The sequence below is a fragment of the Micromys minutus genome (genome assembly GCF_963924665.1).
Source record: "Micromys minutus genome assembly, chromosome: 10".
In the NCBI taxonomy this organism is placed as follows: domain Eukaryota; kingdom Metazoa; phylum Chordata; class Mammalia; order Rodentia; family Muridae; genus Micromys; species Micromys minutus.
The window spans coordinates 60,415,015-60,442,283 of record NC_137979.1 but is presented as its reverse complement, the minus strand read 5'-3'; the positions used below and the strand labels follow the sequence as shown (position 1 = coordinate 60,442,283).

The 27,269-nt window shown below is 45.8% G+C and overlaps 1 protein-coding gene across 1 annotated transcript; it reads left to right on the top strand.

Moving 5' to 3' along the window:
* Positions 1-996: 996 nt before the first annotated feature.
* Positions 997-23,875, top strand: LOC308425251 (CMRF-35-like molecule 4; the record flags this gene model as incomplete). Its single annotated transcript, XM_080922471.1, has 8 exons — positions 997-1,036; positions 3,229-3,567; positions 6,289-6,350; positions 17,575-17,657; positions 17,899-17,909; positions 19,870-20,235; positions 22,137-22,251; positions 23,454-23,875. The coding sequence occupies 8 exons, from the start codon at positions 997-999 to the stop codon at positions 23,578-23,580; spliced, it is 1,143 nt and encodes a 380-aa protein (XP_080778597.1). The 3' UTR covers positions 23,581-23,875.
* Positions 23,876-27,269: the final 3,394 nt, after the last annotated feature.

Genomic DNA, 27,269 nt, shown 5'->3' with positions numbered 1-27,269 from the left:
GCTATTCACATCTTGGGATGAGCCAATCAAGTTCCCAAAATGGAAATCAAATCTGGGCTAGAGAGATGATCGTTCAGTGGAGAGCAATGGCCGATGTGGCAGAGACGATGACTTCAGTTCTTAGCACCTACCCTGGGTGTCTCCCAACCCAGTTCAAGGGATCAACACCTCCTCCTAGCCTCTGTATGTACTGCATTTATATGCTGCCCAGACAAACAGATAGACAGACAGACAAAATACTCACACATTAAACATAACATAAAGCTTGTAAAAAAGAAAGAAAGGTTTTCTGAAAAGTCCACACTGGGACTTTGAGAGTGAGCACATGCCTCACTTAGGGTTTCTGTTGGGATGATGAAACACCAGACAAAAATCAGATCTGGAAAGAAAAGGTTCCTTTTGTTGTCTCTTCCTTATCTCAGTTGAGCATCAAAAGCAGTCAAAACAGGAATTCAGACAGGACAGGAACTCAGACACAGGAGTTAACACAGAGTCCATAGAGGGCTGCCAATTACTGTTCTGCTGCTCCTGGCTTGCTCAGCCTGCTTTTTATAGAAGCCAGGACCACCAGCCCAGACCTGAAAGGGGCTGGTCCCTCTCCAAAAATTCACCCATTAAGAAAATAGTCTTTATGTTTCTATCTGATGGAGGAGGGGATTTTGGTTTATTACTTGTTTTGATCCAGTCTCTCTACGTAATCCTGGTAGCTTCCCTATAACTCTCAGAGATCCACCTGCCTCTGCCTCCCTAGTCTGGCAGTAAAGATCTGAACCACTCTGCTGACATGGAGGTGTTTCTCAACTCAGATTTCCTGTTCACCGTCTGTACCCACATGACCTTTTCAAAGACTGATACCATCTTTCTTCCACTATGTAAGACTGAGAAGTTTTGTCAAGGAAGGTAACTAGAGACACAAAAGGAAACTCAAGCTGAGCTTCAATTCCTGCCAGGGTGCTGGCATCAGTGGCCACCAGGGACAGGAGAGGAGACAAGACCATGTGGCAGTTCTCAGCTCTGCTTTTCCTCTTCTTCTCTGGTAAGTAACTGGGGCTTTAGACACTTCCATGTCAGTGGTGAGGTTGACACAGATGGTCTGCTCTGGGTTCGGGAAAACCAGCTGAGTCATTTACCAGAGACTCACTGAAGTACACTCCCAAGTACTAAGCAAATTTTAGGCATCTGATGGATTCTGTGGGTATTGAAGAAAAACTAAAACCAAATTAAAAGAGAAAAAGATGAAAAAACAAAACAAAGTTTTCCCTAGTCTGATACTAAACTTTAGCTGTGCACAAAGCTGGTGAATGAGTGATGAAGTAAATCTCTTTAAAATGTATTTTTAGTTTTATGTTTGGCCCACACAGTCAAGGATGACCCTGAACTTGGGATTTTTAGCATGCAGCCTCATCTGCAGTTACATTTTGATTTGTAATTGACACAGTAATTAATACTTACAGGGGCCAGGAGTGCTGGTGATTGCCTTTAATGCCAGCACTCAGAGAGCAGAGGTAGGTGAGCCTCTGTAACTTCAAGGTCAGCCAGGTCCACATTTTGAATGCCTGTTTCAAAAAGGGAAAAACCTGAAGGAGTAAAATATGGCATTTGAACATGTATGTACATGTATGTACAGGACAAAAGAATCAAATCAGGGTAGCTGGGCTTTCATCAAAGCCATTTGTCACTTTGAAGAAATCTTCTGTATGAGACTTTGAGAAATATTCAGTAGTCAACCATATTTTGAAATTGGATCATACACTAGAAGTTGTCTTTCTTGTCAAATGGCAGACCCCGCTGCCCTAACAACTCTCCCTCTATGCTGTGCGCACTCTCCTTTCTTTCCTAACACCCTTCCCAGGCTGACAACCACTGTTCCGTTTGAGGAAAAAAATGTGTCTCTCTGTTGTATGTATGTGTAAATCTTGGTGTGTGTGGCTAGTTGCACACATGGGTGCACACATACATGTGGAAGCCACATACTGGCACTGGGTACCTTTCTCTAGCTCTCCGCCATGTTTGTTTAGACATGGGCTCCCACTGCACGTGGAGCTCACAGACTCACTTGCCAATCATCTCCACACCCTCCTGCCTTTTGTGTTACACACACCCTACCTCACTTGGCTTTCCACCTGTAAATCCCATAGTTTGAAAATATTTTCTCCCACACTGTACGCTGGCTCTCCATGCTGTTGGTTGGGTCCTTTTACTTAAAATAATTACACTCAACAATTTTTGTTTTCTTACCTGTGGAGTTAGGGATATACTTAGTTGTTGGTGTTGAAGCTAATACCCTGAAACGATTCTTTCATATTTTTTCTTTTGGAAATATTTATATATTTCATACACACATATATATAAGAAATATATATAAATGTGCATACACATATATTTACATACATACACATACACTGTATATTTACACACTGTAACAGTCTTCAGATACAACAGAAGAAGGAATCCGATCCTGTTACAGATGGTTGTGAGCCACCAGGTGGTTGCTGGGATTTGAACTCAGGACCTCTGGAAGAGCAGCCAGTTCTCTTAACCAGTGAGCCATCTCTCCAGATCTTTTATCCCTTTTTCACAGCAGGCATTTGGTACTTGTTTCTTGTGTTCGTGCTGTGTAAGCACCTCACCAAAGGTGCTGCATCCTCAGTCCTTATCAGGAGCTCTGGACTCAGATTACTTGGACCTACAGGACCAAAAATGGTCTGTGTGCTGTGGGCCTGGAACACCCAGAAATCAGACTGGCTGGTGTCATTTTGGTCAACCTCCAAGGCATTTATCCCAGAGACTGTAGGAAAAACCAAAAATGGCTTCCGTGTGGTCAGGTGATGTGACTTCTTCAGATGAACCTCCTCAGGGTCAGTGGTACCAAAATGGAGCTAGGATCATGTCCAGGGGACCTGGCCTTCTCACAGTTCCTCTGCTCCAGCCATGATTGATCACTGTCACCATTTTATCTTCTGAGAGCTGTAACTGGGCTCTTCTGCATTTCTTTTTATTTATTTATTTATTTTTTGTTTTCTTTGTTTTTTATTCTTTGTTGTTGTTGTTTGTTGTTTTGCTTTTTACTTTTGAGGCTTAACCAATAGGATAATGGTGATGATCTGTCCTAGGAAAAGGGAAACCCTTCACTGGTTGTTATTCAGCTCATGAACTCTACTGGGCACAGGGCCCTGTACCCTGCCCTTGGAGGAGGAGATCAGTGGTCCACGGGTTTGTGTTTTCCAGGATGCTCTACTGCTGAGGATTCAATCACAGGTCCAGAGGAGGTGAGCGGTCGGGAGCAGGGCTCCTTGACAGTGCAGTGCCGATATACCTCGAACCAGGATTACAGCAAGTACTGGTGCAGAGGAGCTGATTGGAGATCATGTGAGATTCTCGTTGAAACTGACTCATCAGAGCAGTTGGTGAAGAAGAACCGTGTGTCCATCTGGGATAACCAGACAAACTTCACCATCACAGTGACCATGGAGAATCTGAGGTCGAGCGATGCTGACATTTACTGGTGTGGGATTACAAAATCTGGAAATGATCCCATGTTTAAAGTTAATGTGAACATTGACCCGGGTAAGAAAAAAAATCCCAGAAAATCCTGGTTGGGGTGAGGGATCAGCAGCCTTTGTAAAAGTCTTACTAGGAAAGATAAACAGAGTCTACACTGTTTGGTCCTGGTTTCTACGAAATAGAGGGTGAAGTGGGTAAGTCTTGTCTCCTGGTCCCCGTACATGTGTCTTAGATACCCTCACTCCTAAAGATCTGGGAATTGAACTCTGAATCTCATATGGTCCAGCACTCTACCACTGAGCTAAACTCCCATGGTGAGACCCCCCGTTCCCTTTAACATAAATAAAGCCGCTAAACCTCTACTTCTGGGCAAGATAGAGTAATAAGGATCAAACTTATGTCTTGCTTTAAACAACTACAACAAAGCAAATAGACAAATCTGGAGCTGGAGAGATGGCTCAGTGATTAAGAGCACTGGCTGCTCTTCAGACTGGATTTCATTTCTAGCATTTACTTGGTAGCTTGAAACCACCTGTAATTCAGTTCCAGTGGCTCTGCGGCCCTCTTCTGGCCCCAAAGGGTACTGCAAGCACATGGTACACATAGAAGACACAAGGAAGCATGCACACACATATACTTGAATGCACACACATATACTTGAATGCACACACATATACTTGACTATTTTCTAAGAAATGAAATACGCAAACCTGAAGTTTCTCTGCGTATCGTACACCAGGCAGCAATGAGTACACTCTGAAGTATGCCAGTTTTCAAGGAGAGTTGTGTTTATGTTTATTTTCCTCTGTACATCATCTTTCCTTAGAAAAGAATTAATGTGGTAGGCATGATGGTACACACCTTTTTTTCCCTATAAAATGTAGCTTTATTTTATCTGACTGACAGTTTGAGAAGCTAGGAATCCAAATGTCAGTGGTTTGGACAGTAGCACAACTTGGTGGGAAGCCTTACATTACTATGTGTATAGTCTCTTCTCCCTACCCCTAACAACACTACTGGGACTCAGTCATTAGGTCTCTAATCTAACGACCTTAATTAACCATTTCCCAAGCGTCCCTTTCTAAACACCATAGTCTGATTCAGTTTTACCCTCTTATATCCTTAGCAAATATTTACAGAAAGAGATGCCAGCACTGAGTTCGGGGAACAAATTGCAGCATTCAATCCCTAGCTCTTACCAACTCCTAAAACTCACAACCTTCACACACACACACACACACACACACACACACACACACACACACACCATTGAATAATCCCAAAGCCTTAACTTATCCCAGCATAGGTTCACAAGTCCTCATCTGAGATAGTTGTCAGCCTCTTGCAGAGGTGAGCCTGGAGTTTCAAAACAAGTTACACTAAGTTACACTTCTGTAAGATACAGAGGTGGACAGACATATGGATGGACAAGTGATGGTTAATGAGCCAAAGGCGGAAGCCAAGCCGATGAAGCAAACATCTAATTGCAGCCCTCAAAGTTACCTTCTCTCCTGAGGGGCTTTGCTGGCCTCCGGCCCTGCTTTAGTCTTCATGGGCTGAGTCTTCTCCTTGGGTTTCCACTGTGGCTTGGCTACCACACTGAGGCACATCATCTGAGACACTTTCCACAGAGACTCGAACTTAAAGGCAGCCTTCTTCCTGGTCTCACTGGGTTTCCTCTTCAGCGGTGGTGAGAGCCTCCGGGACTCCGAAGCTTAGTTCTCTGAGCCTTGACAATCCTGCTGCCAAGGCCTGCTGCTTGTGAGGCTGCATCCTGCCCCTCAGAATCATGGCTGAAGTTCAGGATTTCTTTGCCAGCAAACTACAGTTCCCATGCAGCCTTGGGGCTTTTTTTTGGGGGTCACCTCAAGGAATCCTTCTTAGTGCCAGGATTCAACACCAGCACCATCTGTTTATGAGCTGTAATCTCCTTGGCCAGAGATTGTTCTGGAAAAATCTTTTCTCATTAGGTCCCGGTGGCTCCTTCTCTGTCTATCCAGCTCTGCTTTCTTTTTAGTAAGCTTTCTCTTCAAATGATCCCTCTGCTCTCAGTTGGCGATAAGCCATTAAGAGAACCGCGCTGCAGCCTGGGCGCTTTGCTCTTTTGTGGTCCCCTTTCCTAGGTGTTCTGATTGATCACCTTGAAGTTCACTCTTCCAGCATGCCTCTGGACAAGGACACAAGGACGGCCTTTATTCGAGTGTCCGAGAGAGGTCTCCTTTTCACCAGAACCCCCTCTGCATGGCGTTCAGAGCACACATTCCCAGCAGCCTTCTGGTTCTCTGATCCAGCAGCCTGATCTTTTAACTGCTGCTCCAGAGTCTCTGCCTTTCCCTCTTAACCAGTCACAAAGGGGCTGCCACAGGTTCAGGTGCAGTGACATAAATGGCTACATCTTACTTTAGAAAGCAAAAAAGAAGACCTACTTAGCTCTTGTCTTTTTGAATGCTGGAAATTCAGGAGATAATGTCAAAGGTGCTTGCTTGACTCAGTTTCTCCATTCATACCTTTATTTCCAGCACTAGGGAGGCAGAGGTAGGCAGGTTTCTGGGTTTGAGGCCAGCCTGGTCTATGGAGTGAGTCCTAAATAATCTAGAGCTACACAGAGAAAGTCTGCCTCAAAAAAAAAAAAAAAAAAAAAAAAAAAAAAGAAAGAAAAGAAAAAAAAGAAATTTAGAATGGTGACTGGAAATTGAGCCCCTTAATTCTTAGTGAAAAGAACTTCAGGCCATGCCTGAGCGGGACTAACCACAGGACTGAACCATGTTCTCTTTGCATCTTCAGCCCCAGTTATTTCAACTACAACAATGACAACCACACCCACGGCTCAGACAACCACACCCATGGTTCTAACAACCACAACCTTGGTTCTGACAACCACACCCACGGCTCAGACAAACACATCCACGGTCCTGACAACCACACCACCAACCCTGCAGAACACTGTCAAAGATGGAGTGACTCGGAGCAGCCCCTTCATCTGGTAAGCAGAACTGCACCTGGCCAAGCATATATAAAACATTCCGGGAGTTCACACGGTGCAGAGGAGGAGTGGGAAACTGAGGATTGTGGTGTGGCCTCTCCCCTGAGAGGGCCTCCCAATAAAACACAAAATGTTCAGGAATCCCGTGATTCAGGAAAACCAATCATTTCTTGCCTAACTATATCCCAAGCATTATTTAACATGGCTATATTCATTTATCTGAATACCAAATTGGCCTGTCCTCGGTGTAATTTTATTTGCTAACTTCAGTAACTATCCTATAGAAACACTTGGGATGGTGGATACTCATGTAAAAGGAGGTGGACTCCCCAGTCTGTTTACCTTTTAGTATACCAAGACTTCTCTTCTAAACCTCAGCTGCAGGAAGGTAACATCTTCACCCAAATGCCAGGAGACTGAGGGCAGGGCAGAGTGCCACTGTTGGGTCTTCACTGACTTAGAAGCGAACCCTCTCCAATCAGTTACTGGGATGGGATATATACCCAGCTTATAAATAAATCTCATTGTTTCTATCCAGTTCTGCCAAGAACCAGTGTAGGGAGTTGTCTTAGTTAGAGTTTTACTGAACCATGACTAAGGCAACTCATATAAGGATAACATTTAATTGGGGGCTGGCTTACAAGTTCAAAGGTTCCGTCCATTATCAAGGTGGGAGCATGGCAGCATCCAGGCAGACATAGTGCAGGAAGAGCTGAGAGTTCTTCATCTTCATCTGAAGGATGCTGGCAGAATCCTGACTTCTAGGCATCTAGGTCACACCTACTCCAACAGGGCCATACCTTCTAACAGTGCCACTCCCTAGGCCAAGCATATACAAACCATACAGGGGTCTACACAGTGCAGAGGAGAAGTAGGAAACTGAGGACTGTGCTGTGCCCTTATGATGCATGTCACTCTTGAAGGTGTTTAGAGGAATCCCAGCACTGTAGAGCTACCTTGGCCTAATTTCATCACAGCCTGTTGGAGTCAAGTCTCCAGGTCAAGGACACAGATAAGCCACAAGCTAAACTTAGGCATAGGCTGGTTTCTCCTGAGAATTGTCCCTCAGGTCTCATCTAGTCCCCTACCCTTTCTACTGTGTTCTTTCTGCTCCCTAAACCTTAAGTTACACAAACATGTTTCAGAGCATCCCACCTTATAAACTCTCTCAAGGGTTATTACTTAACAAAAATGTCTTTCTCTGCTAGTGCTTTGGAAGTGTTTTTATTGCTTGTTTTGCAAGTGGATGGAATGTTAGTTATCAAGTGACAGAGAGAACAGGGATCCTGAGAAATGTCGATCCAAGAGAGTATGAAGCACGGAGAGAGCTCAGTCCTTGGAAACATTTCTGGACATTAGAGGGGATGGTCCATCCAGAAATGTGTTTGGGCTATCCTGTGACTCAGAGTATCTGCAGTTGTAGATACTTTCCACGAGCTGAGGATGGCCTGCTCTTGGGCCAAAGGAGAAAGCAAGGATGGTCCAAGGAGAGAGAGGAGATCTGGGAAAGGAATAGAATAGGTCAGGGAGGTGGGGAAAGGGGTTTAATACTGTTCATGATTCCCACAGGATATACACTAAAGGGACACAAAGATCAGTGATACCAGTCTTGATCCACTGACAGAGTGGAATCAGCCAACAACCATTGCAAGATGTAGTTTGTCCCCAGCCTCCTAACACTCTGTGCTGATGAGGGTGGGCAGGATCATCTTGGGGATGAATGGAGCAGAAGATAGGTCAAAGGCGAGGGAGCAGTGAAGCCTTCGGCCTGGTGTTGGGTTATCTAGTAAAGCTTTCCTGGGTGAGAGCTTGTCCTCAGGCATCATGACCAGCCCTGCACTTGCAGAGAGACTGACCTCGCACCATCTCAGGCTTGTCCTTGTCTGGTCCTTGAGGACTAGGATACTGACACCAGGAAGGCTGAGCCATCTGGCAAGGTGGCAGCTTACTTCCTGCCTCCTTTGTTTCCTGCAGGTCCCTGCTGGGCAGCATCTCCTTCCAAGTGCTGTTCTGCTCCTGAGCATGCTCAGTTGGTCTTCTGGGTGAGCAGGCTTCAGAGACCTTCTGGGGGAGACAAAGTCTTCTCGTGAAGACCCATAGTTCCGATGCCCAGGACTGAGAGAAACATTTCTCAGGAGATGGAAAATAAACTGTCTCTGACTCTCTGTCTCACTGTCTCTCTCTCTCTCTCGTGTGTGTGTGTGTGTGTGTGTGTGTGTGTGTATGAGTGTGTGTGTATGTGTGTCTATGTGTGTATACATTGTGGGGGCAGATGTTGATATGAAGAACATCTTCAGGTGTAATTCCATTATTGTTTGAGACAGGATTTCTCATTGACCTAGACCTTTGACAAGTCAGCCACATGACTGGCCAGAGAACTCCAGGAATCTACCTGCCCCACCCCATTCTGCCATTACAAGCTCACACAACTGCCCTCCCTTAAAAAGAAACAAACCCTGGAGGTTGTAGGGATTGAACTCATGTCCTTGTACTTGCATGGAAGGCAAGTGCTTTACCTCTCTGCAGTCTGGAAAAGAATATTTCTATTAAGTAGTGTGGCTCTGAGGTGCTGTGGGCCTAGACTCAGACTAATCCCACTCCTATTACAGGGACAGCTGAGTTCTGAAAACCATTCCTGTCCCCATCTCTCAGAACATCTCACAGTGCCTACCTGGGCCTATGTTCCACCGATGGCTTCCAAAGAAGTAGGAAAAACAGAAAAGGTCAATTTTCATTCTTGGGCCCCAGTTCCTCAGAGGACACAGGTAAAATCAAGTCTGTGGGCCACCAGCCAGGTGACTGACCAAAATATCTGGGAAAATGTGGCCTCACCAAGTGTCATAAAATTTGTCATGTTCACACTGGAGTTCGTTTACTTATGGATGAGACACAGGTAAGTAACTCTGCCTGTTGCAAACATGGATAGAGAAGTTGACCTAGGATCTGTGCCACTATCACAAGTCCGCAACTTTTAGCTTGATGTTGGTCCCTGGACTCAGATTCCCTGACCATGAGACCAAATGGGGAGTTAGATGCATGAGGGCCGCTGGCCTCTCAAGTCACAAACCTACTTCACCGCAGGACCCCTCCAGTGAAGGTCTCACCACCAGTCCATTAAACTCTGTCCCTATCGTTCAAAAGCATCTATCAAATGTCTAGTTACTTAGACACCCTCCACATATAAGCTCCAAAATAAGGAAGACCCAACTAAAGTCCACAGATGAAGCCAAGAGCCTCAAAGGTAAATGTTCATGGGGAAAATAGTTGTTTTTACCCACCAGCCTCGGCCATGCTGAGTTCTGCAGCACAACACAGTCTTTTCCTCCATTGGACACTGATGGCCAGAGCCAAGCTCACATTTAACAAGAGCACACTCCCACATTGTGTGACAAGGGTCCCCAGGACAACATCTTCTCCTTGGTGACCTGTTGGGCTCTAGTGAGTCTGCCTCTGTTGAGAGGACAGATTTCATTTGCTTTGTGGTATAGCTGCCAATCAGTTGCCCATGTTTCCAACCAACCATGCTCAGACAAGCAATCCCACTTAAAATCAGTGGGACACACACACATACACCACACACACACACACACACACACACACACAACCACCCACCCACCTACACACACACACACACAAACACACACACATCACACACACATACACACACACACACACACACACACCACATGACATGTAATCAGTTGAGGGGCTCATTAGAGCAGAGATGGAACAAGCTGTTAATTCCAATAATCAAGAGGCAGAGGCAGGTGGATTTCTCAGTTCAAGATTTACATCCTGGTTTACAGAGTGAGTTCCAGGACCACACAGTGAAACACAGCAAGTACCAGGGCTACACAGAGAAATGTGGTCGTGGGGGAGGGGACAAGAAAAATAAAAGAATGAAATAAAAGGAAGGAAGAGAGGAAGTAGGAAGTAAGAAAGGGAGGAAGGAAGTGGGGACAGGAGGAAAGGAAGTGGGGACGGGAAGGCGGACAAGGGGACAAGGGAGGGTAATAGCAGAAGTGACTAAAATTCATTGACCATACCTGTGAGGCTCTGTAAGAATTTTTAAAATAATAAAATAAAAATTTAAAGAGGGAAGCATTTTCTCTTTGTGTGTCTGAACCTTAATCTTTCTGGGATGTGTCTGTCACCCCAGTACACACACACACACACACACACACACACACACACACACACTTGTTATGTTTACTCTCCCTTCTGCAAGCAGTCCTGGGGCTTAGCCCCACCCTTTCTGCTTTGAGTGAATTCCTTCCCTACACAGTTTCTCCTTTTCTTATTACTCAACTTGCTGCCTTGCTGGCAACTTTCGTCATTGGTCGCTTTGCTATTCTTGGCAGGCCAGTGGGCATGGCCCTCTTCCTCCTCTCCTGCTGTGAGTGTCCAGCTGTGCCCTTGAAAATCTGCCCCAGCAGTGGAGATACCCAGAACTCATTGTGATTTGCTTGTGACAGGAACATAGATCTTTTTCTGCATCTTCTGGGGTGAACGTCCCTGAGCTGAAATGTGAGGCAGACAGACACCTATCTCTGTCAGACACCCTTGCTCTCACGCAAAGACCACAGTTCATGAGCCCATCTCATTCACCTCCAACATCGGGGGCAAACACAGGCAAGTTGCCCGATGGTACTCAGAGAATGGAAGCCCAAATGTGATCTTAGGCTAGCATGACTCTTCTGTCCCACAGCTGCACAAGCTTGGTTCTGTCCTCTACATGTGTTTGATGGGACTGCTCTGTCATTTTCCTTTCTATGAGGACACCATCCAAAGCTCCAGCATAACCAAGTTAGCGCAGACATCATAATATGCACAGGTTCCCCAGTCATCATCGACAGTCATAATATCTTGGTGAGGACACCCCAAAAGTTAACCCCATGGCCATTGTGGACATGAGATTTCCTGTGAGTCCTGGTCATCACCCCCACCCCACCATGACATGTTTCTTCTCACCAAAACCTAGAATAGACTTTTTCTAACCAACACCTAAGCCTTGTGTTTACAAGTGCCCAGGGCTACAGTCCCCCTGACCTGGGAGGCTGAAAATAAGAGGTAATAAATAAATTGGTGGCAACCATGAGGTCCCATCTCATGGCTCCTCCATTTACAAACAACAGTATCCCCAGACTCAGCAAAGATAATTCATGTTCCTCTCCCATCAGAATCTTCTCAGAGTCTTGTCCTTGGGGAAAGAATTACCTCTGTGTGTGTTGTGTTTTGTGTGTGTGTGTGTGTGTGTGTGTGTGTGTGTTTGTAGATAGTCCATGTCCCATCTTACTCTACTCAGAATCTTGCCCTTAGGAAAAAAAGTTCTCTCTCTCTCTCTCTCTATCTCTCTCTCTCTCTCTCTCTCTGTGTGTGTGTGTGTGTGTGTGTGTGTGGTGTGTGTGATGGTGTTTACAGATTGTGTGTGCACATTCCACGGCACAGATGTGCAATCAGAGAACATTTTACAGTCTCCATCAACCATTACTTGGTTTGCAGGGCTGGAAGTGAAGGTGTTTGGTGTCGGTTGACTCAAAGAGTCATTTCACCACTGACTTCTCCTTCTAGATCCTCCTTCCACCTTTTGTTAAGTTTTGCAGCTTCTTCCCAATTTTGAGCTTTAAGATAAGGTCAGAAAGATGATGTACTGACTGGTATTCTGACTAAGACATATGCCAAATAAGCAGTTGGTTCCAAGTGTAGTGGGGAGGGCAGAAGGAAGCTGAGATTCTGGAGGGGGAGGGCAGAAGGAAGCTGAGATTCTGGAGGGGGAGGGCAGAAGGAAGCTGAGATTCTGGAGGGGGAGGGCAGAAGGAAGCTGAGATTCTGGAGGGGGAGGGCAGAAGGAAGCTGAGATTCTGGAGGGGGAGGGCAGAAGGAAGCTGAGATTCTGGAGGGGGAGGGCAGAAGGAAGCTGAGATTCTGGAGGGGGAGGGCAGAAGGAAGCTGAGATTCTGGAGGGGGAGGGCAGAAGGAAGCTGAGATTCTGGAGGGGGAGGGCAGAAGGAAGCTGAGATTCTGGAGGGGGAGGGCAGAAGGAAGCTGAGATTCTGGAGGGGGAGGGCAGAAGGAAGCTGAGATTCTGGAGGGGGAGGGCAGAAGGAAGCTGAGATTCTGGAGGGGGAGGGCAGAAGGAAGCTGAGATTCTGGAGGGGGAGGGCAGAAGGAAGCTGAGATTCTGGAGGGGGAGGGCAGAAGGAAGCTGAGATTCTGGAGGGGGAGGGCAGAAGGAAGCTGAGATTCTGGAGGGGGAGGGCAGAAGGAAGCTGAGATTCTGGAGGGGGAGGGCAGAAGGAAGCTGAGATTCTGGAGAAGGGAAGGAAGGAGAGAAGCAGAGATTCCGCAGCTGACTTGGATTCGAGCTTCGCTGGACACCTGAGGCTGCAGCTTTGGGACTCCCAGGTGACCATGGGATGAGTTTCTTTTTGTTATTAAAATGTCTTATTTTTTATATTTGTGTGCTTTACTGCCTGTTTGTCTGGCACTAAATGTGAGCCTGCTGCTCACAGAGTCCAGAAGGAGCCATAGAGAGTAAGTTACAGATGCTTGTAGCTGCTATATCAATGGTGGGAATTAAACCTGGTCCTACGGAAGAGCATAAGGAACCTTGACTTCTGCACATCTCCAAAGATCCTGGAATGTTTTTCCAAAAAGGTTTATTAACATCATCATCATTACCATCATCACCACCATCATCATCATTTTTAAGGTGTATGTATTTCTATGTTGGTATGTCCATGGGAGTTCGGTGCAAATTCCTGGTTGTGAGCCACCTGGGGTAGATGCTAAGACCGGAACTTAGGACCTCTGCAACAATAGAACTTTTTTTTTTTTTGCTTCCTCCTGTAATTTTTGTTCACTTATTTTATGTGTATGGGTCATTTGTCTGCATGCATGTCTGTGTAGCTTGTACATGTCCAGTGCCCCACATAGGCAAGGGGAAGGCACCAGCTTCCGTGGGTCTGGAGTTAAGACAGATGTGAGACCCTATATGGGTACAGGGAATTGAACCCAGGTCCTCTGGTAGAACAACTACTTAATGGAGACAGCTTTCCAGTCCCTGGGTTGGTTTTGATAGAGAAATACACTCCATAATAAATTTAAATTGGCCATTCGAGTTGATAATAAAGGCAGAATGATGAACAGATTACTCTAATTCAACAAATATTTCTTAAGAGCCTACTGAGTGCCAAGACCTGATATAAACCAGAGTGTAGAATGCCTACCCTAATGAAGCTTATGTGTGTCACAAGGGCACTAAATACTAGCAAACTGCAGTAAGCGCAATGGAGGACCCAAATCAGGGGGATATTGATCCTGAAAGTCATCACTATGGCCTTTCATTTGTGACATTAACAAAAACCAAAATGTTGTACATTAGAAGCAAAACAATCTACTCAACAGCCATGAAATGAGGCAGACGCTGGAGGTGAACACCTTTAACCCCAGCACTCAGGAGGCCAAGGCAGGAGGATCTCTGCGAGTCTAGGGTCAGCCTGGACTATGAAGTAAGCTCCAGGATAGCCAGGGCTACATAGTAAGAAGTCTGTTGTCTGTCGACATTTCTACCTTGCTGCTGGGGTGTGAGAACACAGGCTGTTGAGACACACAGGGAAGGGGAAACACAATGGGGAGGTGTTAGGCAAAAGGTCTTTCTCACCATTGGGATGCCTGACAACCAACACACTGCTAAGTAAAGAAGAAAGCCAGTTTAGGACAAGGGGCTCAGCCCATGATTTTCCAAGTGATTTGGGGTTGCGACAGATGCTGTGGTTCTCAAACTCTTGTGCACCCAAGTGCCACTGGAAACAAAAAAGACTCGGGGATGGTAGTCACTGTCCCCCACATACCCACACTGAGCCTTAGATGTGGGGATTGTGAGCCTGCTTAGTTCTGAGTGAGTACCAGGAATATGGAGGGGACTCTAGGAGAGAATTGGCATGGCTCTGATTGATGAAGGCCTCCCCCCTCAACAGTCATGGATGAAGGAGATAGTCCTTGCTTATCCAAACTGTTTTATTCATGGCAGATGTGAATGCATATGCCTTAGGCAGGGTGAAACAGAGATTAAACACCTTTTGCTGGAAGGAATGTGCAGGCTAAACAATCTTGGCCTAGATACTTTACTAGCGTGGAGACCTCAAGGTTTTTATGCTATGTAACTGGCTGTCATGATCCTCTTAGTGGGGTGTCATGGTCACACACGTGGTCAAAGACAGGAAACTTGTCAGGAGCTAGTTGGAACTCCTGCTCTTCTAGATTATAAGATTTGTCAGAGTTCTAAACTTGCTATGACCTTACCAGTTCTTCTGTTTTGTGGCCCTGTCCACTGTCACAAACTCTGTCTCAAATAACTAAAACCCAAATTAAGTCTAAAAAGGACCATGTAAAGAGAAGCTGGTGCTTGTATTTTTGAGTCTAAACATAGGAAGCAGGAAAGAGGATAGTGGGGGAAGGGGACCAAGATACATGCTGGGCTGGGTCATGAGGTGAAGAGTCTCGGTGGTTCACAAATAGAGATGAGCCAACCCATGTTTCAGTCAAATGGAAAGATAAGCTTGTCTGTCTGTCCATCTGTCTGCCCTAGTTTGTTTTTTGTTGCTCTGATGAGACCCTGAGCCAAGCCACCATGCTGGGAGGAACAGGTTTACTTGGCTGACATTCCATGGCACAGTTCTCTTTGAAGGAAGGGTGCAGGAGCTCAGCAGGAACCTGGAGGCAGGAACTGAGGCAGAGGCCATGGAGGGCACTGCTCACTGGCTTGCTCAGCCTGCCTTCTTATACAAGCATGGACCACAGACTCGGGAATGGCGTCATATCTATCCATCAATTAACAGTCAAGAAAATATCCTCAAGGATCTGCCCACCGTGTCCATTTGGTGGAAGAAATGACTCATTAAAGGTTCTTTCTTACAGTGTTCTCCAGTTTGTAATTAATTGACAAAACTTATGAGTATACAAATAACTTGTTGCTCTCTTTATCATTTTTTAGTTCTTTTTATTTTCTTGGGATTTTTGTTCTTATTGTTTATTTTGTTTTACTTTTCTTTTAGAGAGAGAGAGTATGTTTGTGTGTCTTTGGCTATCCTGGAAATTGCTCCACAGACCAGGCTAGGCTCAGACCCAGAGCTCCACCTGCCTCTACCTTCCTGGTGTTGGGACTAAAAGCATGCAGCAACACCGCCATCTTTCCTTTCTTTCTTCAGAGACCATGTGTCAGTAATATTTTTCTCATTACTGTGGTAAAGAATGAGACAAATGCAGCTTAAAGAGGGAGAGGTTTATTCTGGCTAATGGTTTTTAAAAAAAAATTAGTCCACCATAGTAGAAAGGCAGGTTAGTGGGATATGAGGATGGTTGCTCACATTGGGTCCACAAGTAGAAAGCAGAAAGGGATGAATACCTGTATTCTACCCCTTCTTATCTTCCCTCTATTCATCCAGTCTGCCATCCAGACCAGAGTAGGCATCAGCTCCGGGACCCGCCTCCATCCTGCTCCATAGAGAATCCTGATTATAAGAGAAGAACCTGAAGAAACAGACATAAGGACATGCCACAGGTCCAGAGGAGCCCTACTAGGCACCTCAAGAATGTGTCTGTAACCATAGAGTTGCAGTGATCAGCACTTGATGTGTCTACAAACTTCCTCTTCTGGTATCTGAAGGCCGTTCCCCTTTTGGGATTTCTTGCGTCAAGCTGCAGGGTAGCATTCAGCATGTGCCCATTAGAAGACATTATCTTCTCAGTTTCCTCTTTTCCCCATAGCAACTGCATGTGTTTCTGTGGCTCTGTTTGTTTCTGTGGCCTGACATGTATGGGTGAGTGTGAATCAGCCCCCAGGCCTGCATAGAGAGCTTGCTTGCAGTCCACTCCCTACCTCTCTCCGACTGTTGCAGTAAAGGCCATCTTAGCTGTGCAGGCGAAGTCAGCTCTAGGGAGTTCTCAGAACAGGAAGACAGCAGAAGCTTGGAAGCCTGACTTGGTGTAGTACTTACCTCACTAGACTTTTTGCTGGATACACAAATAAGTTGCTAATCTTTCCCGTCTCTGATGCATGCTGTCAAAGGTACGGTCTCATTCACTCCAGCTATGGTGAACAAGGCACTGAGAACACACAAAAACTGAGCCCTGCTTCTAAGAGAATCTCAGGTTAATGGACACCACACTCTGTTTCCATGCACATGGGTGGGGCACACGAGCACTTGAGGATGGAGAGCCTGGTGTTGTGCCCCAGGCACCATCCTCTTACAGTCTCTCATGGGTGACATGACTCGGTGGGCTGGCTAATGGGCCCCAGGAATCTACCTGTCTCTGCCTCCTCAGCCACGGGATTACATGCATGTCCACCATGCTCTGACTCTTTAACCATGTACTCTGGGGATGGATCTTAGTTCCTCATACTTAGAAGAACTTTTAATTACTGATCTGCCTTCTCTGCCTCAGAAATTCATTATTGTAAACAAATAAACCAGCTAAATATGGTAGTGCATGTACCTGACCCTCTTAATTCAGGAGTTTGAGACACGAGGTTAGCCACAAGGTCAAGGCCAGCCTGACCTACATGGACTGTTTTAGTCAGCTGAGTTGCACAGGGAAAACCTATCTGAGAGAGAGAAAAAATAATATTAATAGTAATATGTTGTGGCATTCACCTGTAACTTGGGAGGCTGTGATTGGAGGATCAAGGGTTGGCGAGCAGCCTAGCATAAAGAGAGACTGTGTCAAATACTTAATTAATTTAATTAAAAACAAACAAAAATCAACAACCTCTGACAAAGATAATCTAAGTTATTTCTTTGGAAAGATGTCACATAGTGTAAAGAAAAGTATGATGCTGGCTTAGTGACTGAATTAACTGGGACAGTATCCCATCTACCACACATAGAATCTGTCACCCCCCTCGCCACTGTCCCTTGTACTCCTGTGGGCGAAAGTTCCAGGATCTGTCTGATAGACATGCTTTCTCCGGGAGCCAGTTTGATGGTCATGCTGCTTAGAGGTCAAGGGAAAAGGCCCCAGCAACTTCCATTAATACATCTGTCTAACCTTCCTGCTGTCACCTGTGTCCCCAAGGTCATTCTCAGGTTCACTGGATCATGAGAGCTGTGGATTACCGCAGAAAATGGTGTTATATCAACCCACACTCTCTCCCCACTCCCATGAAAATGTGAGTTTATATGACAATCTCCTGCCCCTCCCACTGAGGCTGTAAGAGCCATCATGTGGTTTCTTGCCACCTACAGTGGACAAGAGACATTTTCAGCTTGGGCATGAGATTAGGACTTTGGTGACTCATTTTTTCAGAGAGCAAGAAATAAACTTGTGTGGTTGTGACAAGTCTGGAGTTGTGGTTTTGCTTTGGCAGCAACTGTCATAAAAAGTTGATGAATCTGAACCTGTGTTTGCAGGCAGTTTGGAAGTGAGTGGAATAAGAGTAACTACCTAGACTGGAGAGATGGCTCAGAGGTTAAGAGCACTGACTTCTCTCCCAGAGGTCCTGAGTTCAAGTCCCTGCAATCACATGGTGGCTCAGAATCATCTGTACTGGGATTAAATGCCCTCTTGTATGTCTGAAGAAAACAACGGTACTCAAATACATAAAATAAATAAATCTTTTCTTTTAAGTGGATACCCAAAGGCGAGTCCAACACAGGAAAACGTAAGTATAAATGTCCCCCACCAATGTCATCCCACCTGCAGATATTGCTGTGGATCAGAGCGTGCAGGTGCCTCTGTGGTCAAGTGGGCCACCAGGCTCCACACACAGTCTCTTCCTTTCTTACACAACAACAAAGGAAAATGTACAGCCAGTATTGGGAAACTGAGTCACCAGAAAGGAGAGATCTGAGGTCCTTAGTTCATTCTTCCACCCAACACCGACGCCAAATCATGTCCATGCCTAGGTACAGAATCAGGAGACACACAAGATGGAGCTGCCCTGCACAGTGCCTCCCATCCACTCCAGGCGCTCAAGGGACGGGAGGTTTCTGTGAGGTCAAGGTTAGCTTGAGCTAAATGGTGCCTTCCAGCCCAGCTTGGAGTATGAGATACTCTCTCAAATAGTCATGGCCAGTGATGTGCATTAGTCAGCAGAGTGCTTCCCTGTTGTGAGAGTAGTTCTGGGTCAATCCTGAGCATAGCAGGAAAGGATGGTGGTGACACACAAACTTCTCATCAGGAGGTGGGGGCAGAAGAATCAGTTCAAGGATATCCAAGGATAGGCCAGCCTGGGCTAGAGATACTGAACAGACAAACAACAAACCAAACAGAACAAGATGGAGGAGCTGGGAGAGGAGAAAGCTTTGACCCTTTGTGAGAACTGTGCACCCAGATTAACTCTGATTGAGGGGTCCATCACAGAGAAAGTTTGACCAGCAGTGTGAACCCCGAAGTAGCCATAAAACCCCATGGACTAAGAGATCCCTATAATCCAAATTTTGGAAGGAGGTGGATCCTCTGTGGTCACAGAGATAAAGTAAGAGAAGGGCAGCTTTCAAGTCAACTCAGGAAGTGGCTTGCCACAGAGGGTAGGCAACTTGACCAGAAAAGGAAATGCTCCCCATGGCCCTAGCAGGAGTCTGGAAGCCCTGCAGTGACAGCTAGGGGACATAGGGCATCCTCAACCCTCAGCCATGGTCTCCCAACTTGCTGGGTGCAGTCAGAATCAAAGCATCTGAGGATTGGAATGTCTACAAAGCTCTTTTTGCACTTGTTCATCTGGAGCCTCACATGGGAGACAGAAACAAGGAAGCAGAAATCATAAAGGAGAACTAGGCAAGAGGACATTTTACTGTCTACAAGGAGACAGCCCCTTCTCCCCTCTTGGCACTCTTTGGGTGCAGGTGACAGCTGAGCTGAAGAAATGATTCTCAGAATAATAAGTTTGAGCCTACTTTATGCTCTGCTCCTCTCTTGGGTCCCAGGTGAGCTGGGGGGGGGGGCAGGTGTGTCGGGAACATCTATGAAAAGGGGAACTTCTGTTGTGAGCCTGAAAAGGCTGTGTGCGGTTAGAGAGAGTAGCCACAACAGGCAGACTGGCCTAGAGAAAAGGCAGGAGGGTGGGATTGGTGGTGGGTAGGACACAGGAGTTTTCAGCATCAGCTTCACAGGCGATTCCATGTTTCTGTGCACAGTAGAGCCATGTCTACCACATCTGAGACAGAACCAGGACCCACTGAGAGGATGACCTCTGACAATCATTGTCATGACCACATAATCTCTATTTTATAATCTCTCTAAATCCTCCTGATTCCTGGTCTGACAAAGCCTGTCTCATTTCTCATTTTCCTCAAGGCCAGAGGGTTTGTTAAGGCACGACTCAAGGGAGCCCTTCCTCCCATTCAAATGTGAGATACAGAAAGGATGTTTGTGTTTTCCAGGTTGTGTCCCTGTGCGTGGCCCCAGCACTGTGACAGGCACTGTGGGGGAGACCCTGAGCGTGTCATGTCAGTATGAGGAGAAATTCAAGACTAATGTCAAATACTGGTGCAGACTGTCAGTACTTAAGTTACAATGCAACGACATTGTCAATACCAAAAGCTCGGAAGGAGCCAGGAATGGCCGAGTGTCCATTAGGGACCATCCAGACAACCTGACCTTCACAGTGACCTTGGAGATCCTCACCCTGGAGGATGCAGGCACCTACATGTGTGCGGTGGATACACCATTTTTCAATGGCTTTATGAAGTTTGATCGCTCCTGGACGACTGATAAGTACTTCAAGGTTGAGTTGTCTGTGCTCCCAGGTAAACCTTCTTCATGCCAGGGCAGCTTAAGTTCAGGCCTGCCTTTTCCTGGGTAGGAAGAAGTCATGGACCTTAGTGTAAAGAACATGGTGATGAGGTGTTCAGGACAGAGAGTGTGAGCTCACACCTTCTTCAGAGAGAGTGTGTGTGGTATGAGTGATAGTGTATGTATACCAGTACATGGGTGTACTTGTACACACAGGCACAGTAGAGAGCCTGTGCCTGTTGTTATTTAATTTCCTTGTTTTCTTGTTTATGTATTTGTTTATAGGGACTTGCCCATGGCGTATGTGAGTCAGAGGAGTATTCTGGGTGTTAGTTCTCTATTTTCACCTTGTGGATAAAACTCCAGTCATCAGGATTGGCAAGCAAGGGCCTTGACCCACTGAGCCACCTCATCTGCCCCTGCTCAAGATTCTCTGTGTGCACCATGGACAGTTTCGGTTGTGAAACTTTCTAGAGACAGGCTCTGAATCACAGGCACTCTGAGACTTCCTGTCCTGATAAGACACCAGTCCTCTCTCACAGGTCTCATATGGTCCTGTCCCCATCCCCATACAGAACAGTAACCCGGCACATCAGCTCCCCTCTCTCAAAGGCAGCTCTGACCTGAGACTGAGTGGACACTCCCCTTCCATGGAGGTTCTTGGAGCAGGAGCTTCATCACAGGTTCTGGGACTTTTGAGCGACCAGCAGAGACAGAGGGAGGAGCCTAGACAGTGTATTGGGTTTCTCAGTGCCCTGAGGAACCCACTCAGCCCCTAAAAGCTCTCTTGAGTCTGCCTTTCCCAGAGCCATTTACTGCTGAAGAAACTCAGAAAGTCCTCCAAGGTTTTCCTTCTGCAGGCCGAGGGCCTAGCTGGATGGAAGACAGGCTTTCAGCTACTTTGTCCCCAATGTTCTCTGTGTCTTTAGTTCATTCTACACCAAGGGGATCTCCCATGTTTATAGAACACAAATCAGTGCATCTCTGTAAGCACTGGAGAGTTGACAGGGGCTGAAGGAAGGGATCAAACCTGTCTGTTATTCCCAGTTTTTACCATTGTTTTGTTGTTATTGTTGTTTTTTTTTTTGTTACTGTTCTTCTTCTCCTTCTCTTCCTCCTACTCTGCTTCTTCTTCCTCATCCTCTTCTTCCTCTTCCTCCTCCTATTCCTCCTCCTCATCGTCATCATCACTATTTGGGAGAGGATATCCTGTAGCCCAGGTTAACCACAACTTCACTGTGCACTTAGGATTCACATTGAATAACTGATCTTCCTGTCTCTGCCTGTCAGTACTGGTCCTGCAAGCATACATGACCACACCCAGTTCCTGTTTCTCAGTGTTGATTCTTCCCTTATGTTTCCCTAAAATTCCCACTGTTGTTTCACACTCAAGTCTGGGAACTAAAATCCCAGGGATGTTGCTAGCTCTCTGCAGTACAGGACCCTCTCTGCAGAGCCCTGCAAGCATTTACCTTTCTAGACCTTTCCATCTGCTCATTCCTCAGAGAAGACTGCCCTGTTGCCTTTCTGGCTGATGCTGGGAATGAGTGTGCTAGGCAGACAAGGAGTCCCACTCCCATGTTTGTTCCCAGAATAATGGGGGCAAAAGGTGTGGCTGTGGCTGAATGGCACCTGGCACCACTAAGGGTCTTGTCACTGACGTGTAAATCCTCCTCTATAAGAAGACTGTCTTCATGTTGGCAAGTGCCTCCCAGACACTGGACACCATGATGGGTGGGAAGCAAATCCCTGACCAAGCCTTGGTGTGGCCATGGTGCTGGTAGGCTGTTGGACAACTGTCCAGCAGGCCTCTAGGGACCTGTGTATGGCAGAGTGACAGAGGTTTCCCTGGGGGGGGGGAGAGAGTGGGGGCCATGGGAACTGTCTTGTGTTTAATCCTTTGCTCCAATCACAGGTTCGAGCCCTGGGAATGGTACTGAAACTCCTGAGCCTACCACATCCTCACCGGTGCACACTCAGCCTAGCATGACCTCAGAAGACACAATTCCTGCTCCCAGACCAGAATCTAAGTAAGAAACAGATATCCCTGAGGCCTTTGGATTGGGGAGAAGGGGCCATATTGAGAGAGCAGAGGTACAAGGGTTTGGTTCTCCCTCTTATAAGCCTTTCCAGCATTTCCCAATCTCAGGAAGACTGGGTGGGTCTCATAATGCCAGTTGCTTATCCAAATATAAGGACACCGAAATGACACTCAGATACAGACCCTCTGAGCTTGAATTAGCTTCCTGTCTAGCAGGCATTTCCTCTAGGCATCCAGAGCCTAGAGAAATGGTCCTAGGGAGAAGCTTGTACAGGTAAAGAACATCTGAGTTTGAGCCACATCACCTACAGAAAATTCAGGCATGGTGGCACCAACTTGAAATACCAGAGCTGCTAAGGCTCAGACAGGAGGATGCCTGAGACTCACGAGTTAGACAGCCTACCTGGAAAGCGGCAGGCTAGTGAGAGATCCTGACAGGACAGAAGATTGAACAGCCAGGTGTGGTGGCTCACATCTTTAATACCAGCTCCTGGGAGGCAGAGGCCCATCAAGCTCTATGACTTAATGACCAGTTCAAACTCCATTGTGAATTTCATCCCAGCCAGAGCTCCACAGTGAGACCTGTCTCAGACAAACACAGTGTGGTGACTCTTGATAAATTACCACGGTTATTCTCTGACCTCCACATTCACACACATGTATGTGCACCTGCATACATACACCTCAGGACACACACACTATTATCTATGCAAAATAAACAAGCCTCTGGGTGTGGAGGCACAGGCCACCAAGTACTTGAGAGATGAAGACAAATGAATTTAAGGCCATCATGGTCTACATAATGATTTTTAGGACAGCACTAACAATGCAAATAAATAAATAATTAAACACACACACATATATATATAAATAAATAAAAGTTACTGAATGTTAAGTGGGAGGAGTCTAGTTAGAAAATATTTTGAGCGAGGATTGGAGAGGCGGTGCCTTCCTGGTTAGAAGGCATAAAGGTAGAGGCCCATGGTCTTGGTTGGAGAGAACAGGTTAGGCCCACAGCTCCAGGCTACTTCTTGGACTACAAACCAATGACACTGGTCATTCAGACAGTCCTTGTCATTATTCCTGCATAGATCTCTGTGGACACAGACCTGGGTAAGAGACAGGCACATAGCACAGGGCATCAGTGATGCATTCTGGGAAGTGAGTGTGTTGTGACTATGTTTCTCACAGGTCTCTTCTGAGCAGCATCTACTTCTGCATCCTGATGTTCCTGGAGTTGCCCCTGCTCCTGAGCATGCTTAGTGCTGTCCTCTGGGTGAACAGGCCTCAGAGGTGCTCTGGGAGATGGGGCAGTTGATCCTGTTATGAGAACCAGTGAAGTCTGTTGACATCGAGGACCTGTCCCTGGACACATCTCTGGTGGCTGAGGACAACCAGTAAATCCATGTTTATGAGAATGCTCTGAGACTTTTGGAAGATCCCTTGTGCTGTATCAAACACATAAAAGAATGTACCCAGTAAATACCTATATATTTAAATAACTTCTGGGTGAAGAGATGACGCAGTGGTTAAGAGCACTGACTGCACTTCCAGAGGTCCTGAGTTCAACACTCAGTAGCCACATGGTGGATCACAAGTGTCTGTAATGTGTTCTGATGCCCTCTTCTGGCATGATGGTGTACATGCAGATATAACATTCACATATATGAAATAAATTAACTGGATCACTGGGGTTAGGAGAAAGCATTGTATGTGGAAAAGTAGGAGGGTAGACTGGGAAGAGAATAAAACCTACAGTGCAAAAATAAATACATTAATTAATTAAGTAAAAAATAATTGAACACAATTCTAATAGCATACTTTTATTTATCCTTTGACAATTTGTACATGACTATCATATCCTCTGATCCCACCCTCCCACTCCCTCAGGCATGTCTTCCCTGCTCCTCTTCATGTTCTCTCGCCCTTTACCATCCCCCCCTTTATATTGTAACTCACTGAAAAGAGTTAGTGGCCTCTGCTGGATCAGTGGCTGATCCTGCTGACTTGATCTTGTCCCTGTACCACAGCTCCAGTGAAACTTGATCCTGAGACAGTGTCACATACAGAACAGAGCATTTCAGAGCATCTCCTCCTCTGCCTCTGGCTGTGGAACTCTTCCTCTCCCTCCCTGCTGTGGGCTGGGATGGGGGAGTGTATAGGGCTGAGCACCCGATGGTCACTCACTCTACAGCAGAAGGAAGCATCTCCAACCAACGCCAGGGCAGCGCTAATGAAAGGGTCAAGACATAGATATTTAGAAGGCAGTTTGACAACCTGTCCTATAAATATGTGCATCTCTTATGGCACTGTTTCCTGCAGATTCGGTAACAGAATGTGATCTATACTGATGATTTACCTGCCTGATATCTCATCCCTGCTTCCCAGCCACCTTGATGACAACTTGAACCTAGCGTTTTATATTTCTTGGCTTAAGGCTTTGCCATGTACATGCTCATGGGCTTGCCAGGGGTATGTTGTGAAGGTTCTCTGTTTCTGATTGTTATATACACACAGTTATACTTTTTTTTCACGTAGAGTATTTATATGGATGCTTGGTCCAGAAATCACTATATAGACCAGGTTGGCCTTGACGTCATAAAAATTCAACTGCATTACCATAAGAGGACCAGTGTGAAACTATTTCTCTCAGTGTTCCAGAGTAGAAAAAGGACTTTGCCACAGAGATGCACCCCACCTTCCCTCCTGTCTGTTTGTTTGTCTGTCAGTCTATCTCTCACTTTTCTCCTTTTTTCCTTCTTTCTTCCTCTTTCTTTTTCATTAACAGGATCTCACAATTTAGCCCAGGCTAGTTTCCAACCCACAATCCTCCTGCATCTGCCTCCCTAGTTCTGTGGTCATAGGCATGTGCTACCATGCCCAGTAATGGTCTTCATTTCAAAGTCATGGCTTTGTCATTTAGCATCATGTCCCTGAGATTCATGCAGCTGAGATGTTGATGCTCTAACAGGCATCTTGTTTCTGCTGCCCTCTGCCTGGCCATGTAATCACCCTATGACATGCATTTCCCTTCTGTGGTTCAACACTTTGGAGGCTCTTCTCCATTTCTTCTCCCTCCTTTCCTTCTTTCCCCCTTCTTCCTCACTTTCCTTCCTGCTTTAGTTATTCAATAAAACCCAAGCTTGGATGACAACACATGTCACCAAGATCTTCTTTTTATATGCATACTGCTGATCTGCCTCATGTCTTCATTCTTGTACAGAAAACCCTTTACTGACTCAACTACCTGCACTGTCTGATGTACACGTACACATATAAATATATATTCAGACAGCTATAGCTGGATATAGCAATAGATACTAATTGATAGATAGACATATAGATAGAGATATGAAAAAGGAGATATATCTCTTGATAAATACCTTTTAACTGTAATGTAGCAAATTAACCATTATTTCTTTTGTGCATCATGCCTTTGGCTCTCACTTAAGAGATTATTACACCAAGACAAAGGCACGTCCATAATCCCAGCACAGGAGAAGCCGAGGAAGGAGAATCTGGAGTTTCACTGTCAGCTGCAAAGTCAATTCCAGGTCATCTTAGACCCCACATGACTCTGTCTCAAAAATCAAGTAGGAACTGGAGAGATGGCTCAGCAGTTACAAGCACTGGCTGCTCATCTAGGTTCATACCACACAGCAGCTCTCGATGGCCTCTAACTCCATTTTGGGGGATCCAACTCCCTCCTCTGTCCTTTCTGGGCACTGCCATGTGCAATACCATGAGCAGAGGAACAAAACTCATGCAAATAAAAACAAGCAAAAATATTTTTCAAAAAATAAACAACCTAAGAAGACAGAGAAGAGGAGGAGCCTAGTAATAACAGGAAGAAGAAAAGGAGACTCCCTGATAACTAAATTGTTCTCCTGTATTGTAAACATTTTATGTTTAACTTCTTACATTTTGTTTTATGATTATTGAGTGTATTTGTGACATATGTGTATGTGTGTATTCCACAGTCAGTGCAGACCTTTGTGGAATATATTCTCCCCCTTCAGTGTCCCCTGAGTTTCAAGCACTGGATTCAGGTCACCAGGCTCAGGAGGATCCTCAGCCACTGAGCCAGCGTGGTTCACACTGGTACTCCGTGGTCTTCTAGCTAGAGCTGTAGTCTTGAGACTTGGTGTCTCTCTATTCCTAGATATCAGCAAGGCTTCAGCAACACAGTCCGGGTCCTTTGCTATTCACATCTTGGGAAGAACCAATCAAGTTCCCAAAATGGAAATCAAATCTGGGCTAGAGAGATGATCGTTCAGTGGAGAGTAATGGCCGATGTGGCAGAGACAATGACTTCAGTTCTTAGCACCTACCCTGGGTGTCTCCCAACCCAGTTCAAGAAATCAATACCTACTCCTAGCCTCTGTATGTACTGCATTTATATGCTGCCCAGACAAACAGATATACAGACAGACAAAATACTTACACATGAAACATAACATAAAGCTTGTAAAAAAGAAAGAAAGGTTTTCTGAAAAGTCCACACTGGGACTTTGAGTGGGAGCACATTCCTCACTTAGGGTTTCTGTTGGGATTATGAAACACCAGACAAAAATCAGATCTGGAAAGAAAAGGTTCATTTTGTTGTCTCTTCCTTATCTCAGTTGAGCATCAAAAGCAGTCAAAACAGGAAGTCAGACAGGACAGGAACCCAGAGGCAGGAGTCAACGCAGAGTCCATGGAGGGCTGTCAATTACTGATCTGCTGCTCCTGGCTTGCTCAGCCTGCTTTTTATAGAAGCCAGGACCACCAGCCCAGACCTGAAAGGGGCTGGTCCCTCTCAAAAAATTCACCCATTAAGAAAATAGTCTTTATGTTTCTATCTGATGGAGGAGGGGATTTTGGTTTATTACTTGTTTTGATCCAGTCTCTCTACGTAATCCTGGTAGCTTCCCTATAACTCTCAGAGATCCACCTGCCTCTGTCTCCCTAGTGCTGGCAGTAAAGATCTGAACCACTCTGCTGACATGGAGGTGTTTCTCAACTCAG